The sequence below is a fragment of the Pinus tabuliformis genome, chromosome 2_1, assembly GCF_031772625.1.
Source record: "Pinus tabuliformis cultivar Carrire ecotype Pingquan chromosome 2_1, CPIR1, whole genome shotgun sequence".
NCBI classification, from domain to species: Eukaryota; Viridiplantae; Streptophyta; class Pinopsida; order Pinales; family Pinaceae; genus Pinus; species Pinus tabuliformis.
In genome coordinates, this window is record NC_142299.1 from 403531984 (window position 1) to 403549716 (window position 17733).

A 17733-nucleotide genomic window follows, 5' to 3' on the forward strand; every position below is an offset into this window, starting at 1 on the left:
AAAACAACAAATGAAAACATCATTGGAGATTAAGGTATTTTCCGTTAATGAAGCAACTTTAACATCCCTATGGGGGTCGAAACTTATGTGGACAATTTTGGAGGAGTTTGTAAATCATGGTATAGTTGCAGGGACCTCACAGCTTTTTGCAGAGGAATTCCTGATGTTTTTATTCTTTTACGTTTTCTTTAGACACCCTACTTTCCAGTAGCCTATTTAAATCTATACTTCTCTTGAATGTGCACTTAAATTAATTTAAAGTTTATTACAATTTTTAAATTGAAAACTACGTTGGGAATGAATTGTTGGAGAGTGATTTGTCATTGACGCTAGAGCCATGGCAGGATTATGGAAAATTATTTTAGCATTTGATTTCTCAGATTTTTATAATTTATTATGAGAATGATATATCTATATATATATATATATATATATATATATATATATATTTAAAAATGTTGTTTTCTAATAGGAATTATTTTTTAAGAAGCAGGGATTGTTTTCTATTATTGTATGTTATAATTGTGAGAGTCACATATTTTTGTCATAATAGTCAAGATTTATTATCTACCCTAATTTTGATATTGAGATTGAGGGAATACTTTGATATATATGTTAATATGACATTGCATTTGCACATATTTATATCTAAATATCAAAGTTTTAATCTCTATCTTAATTTTGATGTTTAAGGTTGAGGGAAGTTGTGATACCTATGTTAATATGGAAATTAAGTGTTTTTGTTAGCTTTGACATTAAGGTTGATGGAAATTGCGATATTAATGTTAATATGGAAAACAAATAACAACTTAGTTCATCCTAACAACTTCCATGTTCCACACTAGAGACATTTATGAAATCTTCTTATCAACTCCAACATTTCACACTATCATGATTCCATGTCCATAAACTCATCATAGTCTACTATCTTCTCTAACATATATTGATTTAGTGGTCCTCCCCATTGTAGATAGATTCTCTATTTCAACATTTTGGAATGATATTATGGATAGATTCTTTACTTCAACATTTTGGAATGAGATTGAGAGAAATTGTGATATTAATGTTAATATGGAAAACAAATAGCAACTTAGTTCATCCTAACAACTTCCATGTTCCACACTAAGACATTTATGAAATCTTCTTATCAAATTCACAATAGTTCCCATTATGCACCAAATATTGTTAGAGTACCATGCCACCAAACCTATAAAGTATACAATAGTTCTCATTATGTCATTATGTACCAAATATTGTTAGATTACCATGTCACCAAACCTATACCCATTATGTCATTATGCACCAAATATTGTTAATGTACCATGCCACCAAACCTATAAAGTATGAAAACATTTTACTTATTTTGTTTTTGAATGCTTAGAAAATACATTTTACTTGTTTTATTTTTGAATGCTTAGAAAATACATTTTACTTGTTTTTTTTTTGAATGTTTAGAAAATACATTTTACTTGTTTTATTTTTGAATGCTTAGAAAATACATTTTGCTTGTTTTATTTTTGAATGCTTAGAAAATACATTTTACTTGTTTTATTTTTGAATGCTTAGAAAATACCTCGATATCTCAGGTTAGAGGTGTGCAATATGATGAAGTCTTGTCATTAGATGATTCCAAATTCTTGTCATTAGATGATTCCAAATTGTTATCAAGTTGATGTCACATCAGCTTGAAAACTTACATTTGAAAGTTAATTTCCAAATTAACAAAAAAATTGTCATAAATGATGTCTTATATCACCTTTATCTCACAATACTTATGTATATAGGATTATTCACAACACACTTAACACACCTAACATACAAATTGTACACACCCAACATACAAATGGTTTGTTATAGCTCAGATATATATCTATTAAATCAACAAAATATTAAATTATTAATATTAATATTCAAATAAACATGCATATTTACATTAGAAAGCTTACCATTTTGCAAAAAATCAACCCTTGTGTAATAATTTTTCATTTAAACAATGACCATTTGGTAATACATTGGAGTAGTCTTAGTAAGACTCAAAATCAAATCTTTGAGTTGTCACATAAAACCATGAGTATATCCAACTACCTACAAGTTAGATATATCAATAATTTTTTGGTTTAATAAGAGCCGAAATATTGCCAAAACAAAATGGTACCTACTCTTATTTTATCATAACAAGCTAAACATATCTCCTTATAACAATAGAACCAGAGTGGAGAAGAAAATTGTTTATAAGTCTCTTATTCACCCAAATTCTACCAACCTAAAAAAACCCTTATACAATAACAAAAACAAAATTTATAAACTTAAACATTTTAAAATTAATATTTATTATTACTCAAACAAAATTTTAGAACTCAAGATAATCTAAAACTAATATTTATTAATCCATTTTCACTTATAATTACTATTTTTATTTAAGAAGCCAACATAAGACATTTGAAAACATTTTATTATGAAACACTCAATGATCCATTTTATTCTATTTTTAAAAGAAAACATTAAACAATTGAAAAAGAAATTACTAAAAACCCCTTAATCTTTTTTTTAACTAGAAATTATGTAATCATTATGAATTATTGTAATTATCTTTGATTTTATATACAACTTGACATTTGCCAATATTCAATTAAAAAAAGTTAATCATCTTTTTCAGTGTTATAGAAATTATCTAATCGTCATGAATTATTGTAATTATCTTTGATTTTATATAAGACTTGACATTTTGCGAATATTCTATTAAAAAAATTAATAATCCATTTTATTCTTTATTATTTTATTATAAAACTCATTATATAAGAAAGAAATATAAGACATTTCAAAATGTTTTATTACAAAGATTTGAATTTGAATTTTATTCTTTATTATTTTATTCTAAAACTTGATGTATTATCTTGATAGAGATAGTAATTATATCATTTTTTTAATATTTAGTATTATATAATATATTTATTTTAAACCCACATTGAGGAAGTTTAAAATATATGAAAAAAGGGTATATTAGTGGGTCTTAAAACCCATCATTTATTTTGATAAAGATAAGGAAGATTACATTAATATTTTAGATTTTCTTAAAATATATAAATATATATATATTTTATTTTGATATTGTTTAAAAAAATTAAAACCCATCATATATTTCGATAAAGAATAATTTTTTAATATTCTTAAAAAAATTATATATATTTTTATATTTTGATATTTGCTATAGGAAATCTCTAGAAAGTTTTTTTTAAATCATTTTCATTTTATAAAAAATATTTATATTGATAATTTTGTTAAAGATTGTTTTTATCAAATCACTTCTTATTTTGGTGAATGATGATTGAATAATTCCACGATAATTCTGGTGAATGATTAATTGGTAATTAATCATTCGTTGGAATAATATGAAATAAAGCCCAACATCAAACTTCCAATTACTATAATGCGCTTCGAATCCTTTGAAAAGGATTTAAAATGCCTTTAAGAAATACATTGAGAAAAACAATAAATACATTCGACAACAACCAGACATGAAAATCAATTTGGAAACTGAAATTTTCAGAGAAATGATTTACCCAAAAGCTCACTGCAACATAACATTTGGGCCTCCCCAGACTAATAATCCGACCTCGGATTATTCAGCCATGGGTAGCATCAAATAATGATAACTGAACTACATATTATCGCGATCGCGAACACATTCCAGAGGCATTTTCTTGTTTCTGGGCGTGTCAGTGCAGTAATTATAGATGGTGTAGTGCTTCCTCACCCATTTCAAGTATCGCCATTGCCGCCCATCCAGGTCTCTGAACTCCTCCTGATCCCACCACCGCCACCCCTATGTGGCGCACACTGATTGCAGAGTAGAATCCTCACAGGCATCGATGTGGAATTCCCCGTAGGAGGCGATGAACGACGCCTTGGCCCAGTTGGTTTTCTCCAGACCCCCTTGGGTGGCCCAGTCGTTAGCATTCCACAAGCTCGAATAGATCTTCATCAGCTGGTTAAATGGGTACCTCACGCCCAGATCCTTGCTATTCTTGAACACCCAGATTGGTACCTCATCTACCAAAAATCAGCGCCCCAAAAAAAAATATCACACCAAACCATATTAAACTAAAATAGGTTCATTGTAAAATTACATGCTACATTTTCATTTGGCCCTGGTTCGATAATAAATAATGGGCTCGGGAATGGGGGCTTACACAATTTGGTACATGTTCCAGAGCACAGCATAGGAATGGTAATCCTTGGTGGGGTCGAACCAGAGATATATTTGATGTTCTCTCTCATCCTTCCTGCCTGTAAATACGTTGGTCTGAAGAATGTAGGGTTCCTCGGACTTGTTCCCCAAGAATTCAAAGTCTATCTCATTGTGCTCTACAGTCTGAGAAGAAAGCTGCCCGCACCAAAAGAAATATAGATACATAAACAGGCAGAAGCAAACTTAGACCCCCAAAAACCCCTAATATTATTATAAATACTTACATAAAAGGCAGTGACAGTGCCAGCAAAATCATCGGGAACCAGCTTTATCTGCATACTAAAATGCCCAAATAAATATGTCCCCTTAGACTCAAACCCTGCACCTACCGACCCATATTTCATCCAACATTGTTATTCCCACAGCTCATAAAAGGATAAAACAGCACAAAAATATGCAGAAAGAAATCCAATGTATAATAGCTTACCATATTGTTTGTTGAGAAGCTCGGTCTTTCGACCGCCATGGAATTGTTTGATGTGATCTGAGCCCTAGTTGGCGACATAATTGTTGTGAAAGGACACACTCACTGCCTTCTTGGGAGTGGTAGCCATGGCAGTAGAATGGAGTAACAAAATGAGAAACAAAACAAGAAACTATGTCCTCTTCATGGCTCCCAACAACCTTACTGGCACCCGAAAATGAAGCTGTGCAAAGGAAGGCGAGCCTTATTTCCTAACGAGGATCCTAAGTATCTTCCCATTGAATGCCAAAGCTGTGAAAACAATTCGCTGAGCAGTGATATAAATTTAGTTTTTCTAATTTAAATATCGAGCGGGAATGTTGAATTTGAAATTCTCTGAGGTAGATGGTGCATTGAATACATGAAGTGAATGTCTAATCCACGTTGGTCTAGATGTCAGATTGTCCAATATCTGCATTAATTACATTGAATACTGGAGCTTGCCAGAGGTAGAGTGATCGAGTTGCCGGAATGTCCATGGATATGTATGGCATTCATGCATATGTAGCATGCCTTCGGATGCACGAATGTCTTGTCACAGGTACTTAGTGCTCATTAAATAACCTATAGGGGTGGAAATAAGGCTCGCCATTTAATTAGATTGTTTTTTTTGCCCTGAAAATTGTGGAAATTCTACTGAGAATTTGATAAAATCCAACAGGGATTTTTGTAAATCTAGGTTACAGCTATTAAATTTCAAGATTTTGGGAGTGATAAATTTCAATATTTTGGGTGTCTCATAGATTTTTGATGGTGCTAAATCCATTTTCACTATCAAAAACATGATTCAAACATTGCTACAACAAGGTTTCTTGAATTTTTTTTGCCCGAATTGTGACCACTTTTAACAATTCCTTAGCCAGACACTTCTTGTGAGTAATGTATGAAAATAATAGTGATTTTCTTACCCAATTCCGCATATAGGCTAAACAATTGGAATAATTGTATTTTTGAATTACGTTAAATAAATATTATTAATGAAAATTTTATATAATATAATTAATAAAACAATATATAATTTATATTAAAAGTTTTATATTATAAATAATAAAAAGAAGTTCTTTTGTATTTGTTAAAGATTATTTATTAAAAACAATAACATGTAAAATTTAGATTTAAAAGAATATATATATATATATATATATTCAAAAAATTAAAAAGAAATGTAATTACATTTACATTTATTTAATATAAAATATACTATAAAGTTATCTAAAATGATGTTACATATGTATTAAAATCTTCGAAAACATTAAAATGTTAATGTAGATTGACACACTCATACATATATTATAGAATTTTAAAAATATAATAAAGTTAATTGATTGTTAATAATTGTCAATAACTAAGAATAAGTGAGACACAATAAGGGATTACTGAAAAAGGAACTATATCATATTCAACATTTTGTATTGATTTTGGGTTCTAAATTTATAATACAATAATTGAGTAATTTTAGATTTAGAATTCATTGACAACTTATTAATCGATGATTACAAATTCTTAACAAAGATAAAGTTTACAACTCATATATATGTAGTATAAAACTTTTTGATTATTTATAAACTCATAATCTAATATTTCATCTCTCAATTACAAGTTTGAATGTTTGTAATAATAACTTTTGTCATCTTCAATATAAAACTAATGAACTAAGATTTTCTGAAGATATTCTTGAAAAATTGCCAATAACTGCAGGTGTATAAGTGAACAACTACCTGGTTAGAACATTCCCAATATTTTTTATTATCATCCCAATAGTTATTTGATTGATTTTGAGGATACCAGTTGCTATGCTGGAATTCTCAAATGTTTCTTAGATTTTGGTTTTGCTAGATCTTTGAATCTTGAAGTCTTATTATCTTATGTTTCCCCTTGGAAAGTGCAAGGTGAGAACTTTGTTGAAGGGATCCAACCCAGAGATTTGAATTTTTTTTATGGTAGTTTTGTTAGTTGACCATGAACCATCTTCACTTCATTTGGTGGTTTTTGGTTGACCGCTAACCATATTCCTTTGATATTTGCAATTTATAGCTTACTATTAACTATTTTGAATTGAACAATGTGTGGTTTTTGTAACACCCTCTTCCCATATCTACCCAAGTAAGCATCCAACTAGGTTAAACATGCGACAAGAGGCTACTATGATTGGACTCAACCTCCTAAGTCACGTTAAGGAAGTGGAATCGATGGAAACACAACATACAGACCTTCCACCTCAGCTACAGGACCCCTAAGAACCATGCTAACACTTCAGGTAGCTTTCTCCTGGGTCCCATTGAATTTTTTGATCACTTGAACTCTGGACACTCTCATTCTATGGGCATGCTAGTTTCTAGGGACCTCTGGACACTCTCATAGGCCTAGATGCCAATGTCCAGGGACCAATTTCTCCAGTTTTGTGCCAGCGTCCCCGGGATTTGAGCTGATTTTTCAGGCCTATAGCCTAGGTCATTGCTCAGAATGGAATGACATCTTAAGAGAAGTAAAATAATAGGGAAACAATGATGTAAAATAAATTAGTTAAATAAGCCCTTAACCAGACCCCTACTAGCCATGACAGACATTATGTCAAACATATCATAAACATGTAATCTACAAGTGTAAACAACAAAAGAAAACATAGGCATCTCATAATTATTTGAGAATCACTAAGAACCTGTGACCTTTCACCTTCCTTTTCTCCTAATTTCCTTTATTTTCATAAATAAATGTGCCAAAATGCCTTTTTTCCTTTTAATGTCTTTGCCATTGCATTTTCCAATTTATTTATCCATAATAAACCAAAATGAACACCCATAGGATGATGTCCTACCCAACATTCAGTTTGGAATACATGCCCCATCAACCGTGGTATTATATTTTTTTTACATGGTGTTTTAACTAAAGCTGTTATAGTTTTAAATGACCACTAACCTATTAGGTTGTGTTATATTCTTTCCATGACTAGCCCACGTAGTTAACTGGGGGTTAGAGGGGGGGAGGTCACAGGGGGTTTGAGGGGTACCTGTAACCCCACTTTATTGGGTTCGGGGCAGCGCCTCAGAAAATTTTGGTTTTGGACCCTACGTTAGGTTGGGCAGACCCAACTATGGTTTTGTGCATGATTTTCACACATGTTTTTTGGACGTGATGGTCTTCGGTCCATGGTTTTGGGTGCGATGGTTTTCAGTCCATGGTATTGGATGCTTCGGCATGTATAAATATGTATTGTATCATTGGAAGGAACATAATGAAAAATCAAGCTGGTAGTACCAGTTTTGGGATCCAGGGGAAAATCTCTGTGTATATGCGTTTTATGTGTTATGCTCTCGCATTGTTTATTTTATGTGTTTTAGAATTCGTATGCAGGTAATTTCTGTACTCGGTTAAAACCTACATTTGGTATCGGAGCTGTTTTGGCTTCATGGGGACACCTTTGTTGCTGAGGGGTTTTGCTCAGGTCTGTGGTAGACCCTGTTTAGTGGGAGATCTGTGAGATCGATTCTGGTGGTAAAGAAGATGGCGAGCAGTGGAAAGAAAGAGATTGAGAAATTTAATGGTCAAAGTTTTGAGTTATGGAAACTCAAGATAGAGGATCTATTGGTGGATAAAGATTAGTGGATCGCGGTAGATCTGGGCACTAAACCAACGGGAGTGTCTGATGAAGAATGGAAAAAGTTGGATCATAAGGCAAAGAGCACAATATGATTGTGTGTCTTAGATTCAGTATTGTTGAATGTATCAGGGGAAGCTACAATGAAGGCTTTGTGGGATAAGTTAGGGACTTTGTACCAATCTAAGTCTCTGGTGAATAAATTGTTCTTGCAGAAAAAGCTGTATAACATGAGGATGAAAGATGGAGACTCAATGACAGAGCATCTAAACGCATTTAATACTGTGGTAAGTCAGTTAGCATCTATTGATATTAAAATTTCAGATGAAGATAGGTGCTTTAGTTTGTTGTGTTCTCTACCAAATTCGTGGGATAGTCTGGTTATTGCAATAGGTAGCAATGCAACTACCTTGCAGTTTGATGAAATAGTCTCAGCCTTGTTGATAGAGGAGAAGAGACGGAAAAATGTGGAGAGCCAGAATGGTGATGCCTTGTCTATATGAGGACAGTCCCAGAACAGAAACAAAAATAAGTCATCGAGTGGGAGATCTAAATCTAGAGGGAGATCTAAATCTCCAGGAAAACCTGTAAAGGTGGTGTGTTGGAAATGCGGAAAGGAAGGGCAATTCAAAAGGGACTGTAAATCTAAAGCTCCTGATAAAGGAAAGGGATTTGACGATGCTCCTTCTGAAGAGGCAAAAACCACCTCAGATGAAGGTGGGGATGTGTACTTGGCTTCTTCAAGTACACATGTAGATCATGAGGCATGGTTGATTGACTCAGGTGCATCCTTTCACTTCACTCCCCATAGAGAGTGGTTCTGCGAGTATGAGAAATACGATGGTGGTGATGTCTTCTTAGGGGATGATAGGAAGGCTAGAATCATTGGTCGCAGAAAAGTAAAGTTGAATTTACAAGGTGGAAGCTTTAGAACACTTCCAGGTGTTATGCATATTCCTGCATTGGCCAGAAATCTGGTTTCTGTAAGCAAGCTGGATGATGTAGGTGTAAAAATAGTGTTCGAGAAGGATACCTACAAAATGGTTCGGGGAGCACTGGTATTGATGCGGGGAGTTTGAATTGGAACTCTATACAAGCTGCAAGGTAGCACTATTATTGATGGGTACAACAGTTTTGTGGTTCCTGAAAGTGGAGTAGAAAATCTAGTGGTCTTTGGAGAGAAGACTATGTTGTGGCATTAAAGGCTTGGACATATTGGAGAGAAGGGCATTCGAATACTTCATGGTAAAGGTATGGTAGAAGGTATGAGTAATAGCTCTCCGGACTTTGATTTTTGTGAAAATTGTGTATATGGGGAGCAAAATCGGGTGAGTTTCCCCTCTGGTGCTAAGAGGGCGAAACAGATATTAGAGCTTATGCACAATGATGTGTTTGGACCTGTGAAGGTTCCATCATTGGGTAAATCTGTGTACTATGTATCATTTATAGATGAATTCTCAAGGAATACATGGATATATTTCCTTAAGAAGAAATCTGAAGCCTTTGACAGGTTTAAAGAATTTAAGGCTCTCGTGGGAAATCAGACAGAGAAGAAAATAAAGGTGCTGAGGACAGATAATAGTAGAGAATTTTGCAGTAAGGAATTTGAAGAATTTTGTAAGAGGTGTGGTATAGCACGACAGAAGACTACTCCATATACACCTCAGCAAAATGGAGTTGCAGAAAGAATGAACAAGATGTTAATGGAAAGGGCAAGAAGCATGCTCAGTGGTGCCAGGTTAGGATCGGAATTCTGTGTAGAGGCGGTGGATACTGCATGTTACCTAGTCAATAGATCACCTTCATCAGCGTTGGAGGATAAAACTCCACAAGAGGTATGGACTGGTAAGAAACCCTCTCTTTCACATTTGAGGGTATTTGGATGTGATGCATATGTACATGTTCCAAAGGAGAAATGAACCAAGTTGGATAGTAAATCTGAAAAAGTGCATCTTTATTAGGTATAAGGATGGTTTAAAGGGTTATAAGCTTTGGAACCCAGTAACAATGAAGGTTGTGTACAGCTAAGATGTGGTGTTCAGAGAGGTGAAAGATGTTATTAAACATGAAGTCCAACCAAAGGAACCTGAGAAGATAGAGTTTGAGCTAAAGGAAGAAGAATCAGACTCTACAGCAGAGGAGGAATCAGAAGATGAAGAGCCATAAACTCTGGCTATGAGAAGATCAGTTTGAGAAAGAAGGGAGTCAGAAAGGCATAGTCCATCTGCTTTCTATTCAAATTTTGCTTTATCTATTACTAACGATGATCCCAGAACTGTGAAGGAAGCAGTGGATTCAAAGGATGGAAAACTCTGAAAAGAGGCCATGGTTAATGAAATGGCATCTTTGCACAAAAATGAGGCTTGGGATCTAGTGGAGTTGTCGGTTGGAAGGAAACCCATTGGCAGCAAATGGGTGTTAAAAAAGAAGACAAATGCAGAAGGAAAAGTGGAGAAATACAAAGCTCAGTTGGTAGCAAAAGGTTATTCCCAGGTGTCGGGAATTGATTTTGGTGAAATTTTTTCTCCTGTTGCCAAGGTAACTTCTATTAGATTACTTTTATCTGTTGTTGTTGCTTTTGATTTTGAGGTAGAACAGATGGATGTGAAGACAACATTTCTTCATGGGGATCTAGAAGAGGAAATCTACATGAAGCAACCTGAAGGCTTTGCGGTGAAGGGTAAGAAAGAACTGGTATGCAAGTTAAAAAAGTCTCTGTATGGGTTAAAATAGTCACCAAGGATGTGGTATCAGAAATTTGATACATTTATACGAGGACTTGGCTTCACCAGAAACAAAGCAGATCACTATGTGTATTTTAAATTAATTGGTGACCTTGTTATTTATCTGGTCTTGTATGTGGATGATATGTTGCTGGTTGGAAATGACAAAGAAATTATCCAAAATTTGAAGACCCAATTGTCCTCCAAATTTGACATGAAAGATCTTGGTGATGCAAACTATATTTTGGGCATCAAAATTAAAAGAGATCGGGAAAAGAGGAAGCTCTGGTTAAACCAGAGGAAGTATGTCGAGACAATACTGCAGAGGTTTAATATGCAGGATAGTAAACCGGTGAAGGTTCCTATTCTTGTAGGTGTGAGGTTATCTGTTGAACAGTGTCCCAAGACATAAGAAGAGGAAGACGACATGTCCCGTGTTCCATATGCAAGTGTAGTTGGTAGCTTGATGTATGCAATGGTCTATAATAGACCAGACATTGCACATGCAGTGGGAGTATTGAGCAGGTTTATGTCAAAACCAGGAAAGGAGCATTGGACAACAGTGAAGCGGGTTTTCAAGTATTTGCGTGGCACTAGTGATTATGGTTTGTGCTACCAAGGAATACCAAGGTTGGACATAATGTTGGATATTCGTGGCTTTGTTGATGCAGACTGGGCTGGAGATCTGGATTAAAGAAGATCTACAAGTGGTTATGTGTTTAACCTATTTGGAGGTGCAGTTAGTTGGATGAGTAAGAAACAATCTATAGTGGAACTATCAACTACAGAAGCATAATACATGGCAACCACTCATGCAAGCAAGGAAGCAGTTTGGTTGCAGAGATTGTGTTCAAGTATGGGGTTAGTACAGGAAGCTATAAGGATAGGCTGTGACAACCAAAGTGCAATTTTCTTAGCAAAGAGCCCCGCATATCATTCAAAGACAAAGCACATTGATGTTCAGTATCACTTTGTGAGGGATATGATAGAAGACAAAAAGGTGGTGTTGGTAAAGGTGGACACTTTGAAGAATATAGTAGATGCATTGACAAAATCTATGAGCTCTGAGAAGTTCTCTTGGTGTAGAGAAACAATGGGCGTTTCAAGGCTGGAAAAATGACCAAGCTCTCTTGTGGCCCCTTGTGGAAAGAAAACAACAAGTGGGAGAATGTTGGAATGTGTTATATTCTTTCCACGACTAGCCCACGTAGTTAACTAGGGGTTAGAGGGGGGCAGGTCACAGGGGGTTTAAGGGGTACCCGTAACCCCACTTTATGGGGTCTGGGGCAGCGCCCTGGAAAATTTTGGTTTTGAACCCTATGTTAGGTTGGGCGGACCCACCTATGGTTTTGTGCATGATTTTCTCACATGTGTTTTGGACGCGATGGTTTTCGGTCCATGGTTTTAGAAGCGATGGTTTTGGTCCATGGTATTGGATGCTTCGGCATGTATAAATATGTATTGTAACATTGAAAGGAACATAATGGAAAATCAAGCTGGTAGTCCCAGTTTTGGGATCCAGGGGAAAATCTCTGTGTACATGTGTTTTATGTGTTATGCTCTCACATTGTTTATTTTATGTGTTTTAGAATTCGTATGCAGGTAATTTCTGTACGGGGTTAAAACCTACATAACCAATTTGATTTGATTAATGCTGTGGTTTCTATTTTACCACTATCTTCACTTGAATAATATAGTGGTTTTGGGTTTATCTCTAACCATATTCACTACATCAATTTATTACATCTTCACTACATTAATTTACTCCAGCCTTAAAGGTGTAGGAGAGGTTTTTTTGAATAATTACATCCCACATGAGGTGTGGTTTGGTGAGTACCATTTTTTTACTTTACAAAACATATGGAATTGGATCCAAGTCATGCCCAAAAGCATATTGAGTAATTTATGGGTAATCCTTTTTTTTTTAATCATTTCTTCTTTTTTTCTATGTTTTTACCTCTCTCTTGGCTAGGTGATGAGACTTAATATAGTTTCTTTACCTCCCGATTATATCTTCAAGAATTTATTCATTCATAGTGGATTATTTTCCTAATTACTTTCTCACTTCTAAACATCCAAATATTGGTGTTTTTTCAAGGAGATGTTCATTGAAGCTTAATTCAACAATTCTAGATTGAAGATGACAAAAATTTATTGGTACAATTATTTAGGCTTGTCATTGTGGGTGAGGAGAGGGGTGGTGTATGTTAGACTTTGAATTCCTAGATAATCAAAAATTCTGAGACCACATACAATATGAACTTTAAATCTTATCTTTGATGAGTTTTTACTATGTTCCACTTATGATTGTTTTGTTAGTGAAATCTAGAGGTAGAATGCTCCAATTAATGCATTATAAGTTTAGATCATATAATCAATATAATGAGTTGAATATTGAAAAATGAGTTTTCCATGTTAATAACTAACCAAAAGCGAGAGACAAGAAAATGGTAGAATTTTTTTATATTCTATATTTAGCTCACTATATTGACCCTAGGATTTGAATTTATAGTACATCAATTGAATCATTCTAGTTGTATATATCACTCACAAATTATCAATAAATCATAACACTTTATCAAAAATAAGGTTTACAACCTATATATATGTATTTTTTAAGTGTCTGAATGTTATTGATTAATTTTTTGATATCATAAATAAAATTAAACTATAAACGATTCAAATTGGTTATTGTGATGGAAAATAAATTAAACATATTCTATTATCATTATCTATAATAATAAATAATGAAATACTAATAAATTCACTATAATAACAAGAAATATATTTGCATTATGTTATTAATGTGAAATACAATAAAATAATACTAATAATATAAGATAATTTGGTGAGTGAGAAAAAGTTATAAAAATTGATGTTTAGATTTTGTTTTTAAAATGTGATATATATTTATGTTGTTATATTATAAAATTTATCATTAAATATTATATACAAGAAAAAAAGAATTTAATAAATAAAATTAATGTAAATATTGTTTTACAACCCACAAAAAAAAATAAGACATCTAATTTTTATAAAAAAATTTATTAACTTTTAACATCTAGTATATGGACATTACTTTATCAAATTCTAAAAAGATATAGGCAGTCATCTTAATTAATAAAAAACTCTTAAAATTGTGAATGGAGATAAAAAGTTAATAGGAAAAAGGTGTATGATTCTCACTAGGTTTTTGGTTATTTTAGTTTATCTAAAATTTTGAGAAAGATAATTTTGATTTTAACCATTATTTTTGGTAATTACACACATTTGAGGTTTTTTGTTATTTTAATTTACCTAAAATTTTGAGAAAGGTAATTTTGATTCCTATCATTGTTTTAGGTAATTACACACATTTTTGGTCTTATTTCAATTTATCTAACATTTTGAGAAAGATAAGTTTGATTTTTACCATTCATTTTAGTAATTACACGCATTTTTGATGTTGTTTTTATAATATGTTTTCCTTGAAGACTTTTCTAACATAAAATCAATAATTTCTTTAAAAGAAAAAAGGGAAAAATAAGTCTATGGCCTACTCATAGTTTTGATTTTTTAAATATCTTTGTTTTTCATTTAGAAAAGCTTTGGTTCAATGTTTGACATTGATATCAATGGAACAAGAGGTCCCTTTTTAGAAAATAAGGAATTTTTAGGATGTTTTCCATATGCACTAAGTTGATCCTTTAGATTTGGGCTTTTTTCCTAGTTTAATGTGAACATGGATAATAGGGAAACATAAGAATTCATAAGAATTATGAATATCTATGAAGAATTACTACAATGTAATAAAATCTCTATTATTTTGTGCAACCTCCAAGGTACGCAATTAACATTTACACACTTAATAAAATCCAATAATTAGGATAACATTTTTCTAAAAAAAGAAAAGAAAAGAAAATTGATAAATTATAGCCTAAAAACAATATGCTAAAGAATTATAATATAAATTTATACAAAAACTAACAATAAGCACCTTTTAATCATAAAATTGTTACACATTTAATAAAAACAAGTTTAAAGAAAAATGACATAGTACATTGATCTTAAAAATACAAATTATTATTTTGATGAGTAGAAACTATAAACTAAAATTTTAAATAATTTCATTATATCCTAAATTAATTAAAATCTTATAATTTTTTATAATTATTTTTTTATATTTAATTAATATATATTATTATTTTTAATTATTATATTTTAATTTTTTTTTAAATTATTATTTATATAGTAAATATGTTTTTAAGATTAATCCATTTTTTATAATTATTATTTATATTGTAAGTATGTCTTTAAAATTAATCACATATTATAATACTAATGTAATTATTCCAAAACACTGCTACACTAAAAATAACAAAAATCTAAAATCTAAAATTATTATTTATATTTATTATTTTTAATTAATATATATTAATTTTTTAATATATTTTAAATTAATTTTCTCTCTCCACACAATTGATTAAAATGTTATAATTTTTTTATAATTATTACTTTTAATTAATATATATTATTATTTTTATTTATTATATTTGAAGAAATTATACATCTAGGAAATTGGAATAGGCAGTTTAATTTACTTACCTTGCTTCCGTAAACCCATGTCATGGTTGTAAGATATGGTAGGGTGTGGCTGCAATCAGTCATTCAGATTTCGTCACCATTTCTGAAATTTGACAATTGCGTTTTGAAATGTTTGATATCAGAATTTCTGAGAATTGCGTTTTGAAATGTGTGATAAAATATTAATTAATTGAATTAAATAATAATTGATTGTGATGTCTCACTCTAATTTAAAACATATATAATATAAATATTAGATTATAGCTGTGCTTAGCTGGCCTTGAGTTGTGCGGAGATTTTGGAAGTAGTATAGTCGGAATATTCAATGGTGCTGAATTGAATGTGATTTGTCGCCCTTGAAATTAGTCAGCTGTCGTTATCCGCCCATGATTCTGATTGAATTGACTACACATTAAAATGAGAATCTAAGTGCACCCCACTCGGATGCGGATGCCGCAAGTTTTTCCCGACATCACATTTCTTTAGTAGCTGAATTTAAAAGTCTACTTCTTTATTCTTTCATCTTTCTTTACTAGTCCAGCCCAGATGAAGCCTGGAAATTTAGTCGTCCTCCCACTTCCTATTAATAAAGACAATGCAGGGCTAATTCTGGCCCAGCGGCTTCACTCTTATTTTCGTCTGCGGTTTGCTTGACAGAAATTTTGCCCGTCTTTATTGCACCTGCGCCTGCGCCTCCTTCATGGCGGAGTCGAATCCAAAACCAACAGCCGGAGATAATATTGAACAGATGAAGGGAGGGCAGGCTGTATTGTTTAACGCTACCCGCCATGCCCATGAACTGTTTCGCTTGGAGGGCCTTCCGGCATACAAATGCAGCGGATGCAAAGAATATGGGGGCAACATTGCTTACAAATGTAAGCTTAACGATTCATCGTCATCGTGCTGCGACTTTACTCTGCATGAGGTTTGCGCCACCTTTCCCGATGCCCTCCAACACCCCTTTCGCGGCCATGTTACCTTAAAATTTCGTCCCAAATGGCTTCGAGGGGATCGTTGTAATGCCTGCTGGGATGTGATAAAAGGTTATGTGTTCCAATCTGAGACGCAAAACTTAAGGCTTCATCCCTTGTGTATGGCACTCCCTAGTATACTTGACTTCAGTGGGCACGCAAATCACAGACTGAAACTTGTGATGGGTGATTTAAAGGGGAAAGCAAACACTTGTTTTGCCTGCCATAGTCACATCGATTCCGCCAGTTGGAGATATGGGTGCGAGCAGGTGGAGTGTAACGTGCACGTGGATGTGTGCTGCGCCAAAAAAGACATGCTTGGTATTCACACAGTTGCACCTGTCAGCCGCAGCAAATCACCTTTGCCAACTAACGGAATCGTCAAGCCCTTCGTTAAATGCTGTTGCCGACCAGCTTTAGTAAAAGTAATCGTTAAGTCCTTCGTTAACTGGTTCGCTAAAGGCTTCATTAAATGCTGTTGTAAGTGTGTCCACTCTGTTCTCGACGATGACTCATGAAATGAATAGTATTTTCAAATTCCCATGGCCAGATCTCTCACCTGGTCATCAGTTTTAAGGGTGGTAACAAAATGAACAATAGATTAGAATTTCCATGACCGCATCCATGATATGGCCATCAATTTTAGGGTTTTGTTCGTCATTTTAGGTTTTAGGTTGTCACTTATTATTATTATGTAATAACAATTTATGTAATATTTCCTTTCAGATTAATAAAAGTGCGTGCTTAGATCAATATTAATATTTTCATGTAGTTGAAGTGATGATGATAAGAAGGTTATGGTAGTGATTTACCGGAAAAGCAATTTCAGAAATCAATTTACTCATTTATTTTTTCAGAATTTTTTTGTTATTTATTATTAAAAAAATAAATAGTTATTTATTATTAAAAAAATAAATAAGCTTTGGAAAAGAAGGATGAGATAATGATTTTTTTTAAGTTGAATAGTGTTGTGATTTGCCTTAGTTGTTGCCAAGCTTAAGATCAATAAAGGGTGGTCTAAAGATATTAAATGCAATATTGGGGTTAAGTAAGGGTGTCCCCTTTCCTCTACCTTTTTGGTATTTACATCAATAAGCTAGGGGAGTGTTTGGAGATCGCCAGGTGCAAGGGGAAGCTTGTTGGTATTATCATTTCTCCTCTTTTTGGAG

General features: G+C 33.0%; 1 protein-coding gene and 1 pseudogene across 1 annotated transcript; one reads left to right on the forward strand and one right to left on the reverse strand.

Annotated features, from left to right (window-relative positions):
• Positions 1 to 3544: 3544 nt before the first annotated feature.
• Positions 3545 to 15638, reverse strand: LOC149200584 (xyloglucan endotransglucosylase protein 34-like; annotated as a pseudogene).
• Positions 15639 to 16293: 655 nt separating this feature from the next.
• LOC149200585 (protein VACUOLELESS GAMETOPHYTES-like) lies at positions 16294 to 17082 on the forward strand. Its single transcript, XM_089400993.1, has one exon. It carries the CDS (start codon positions 16294 to 16296, stop codon positions 17080 to 17082), a length of 789 nt encoding a protein of 262 aa, XP_089257119.1.
• The last annotated feature ends 651 nt before the right edge of the window (positions 17083 to 17733 follow it).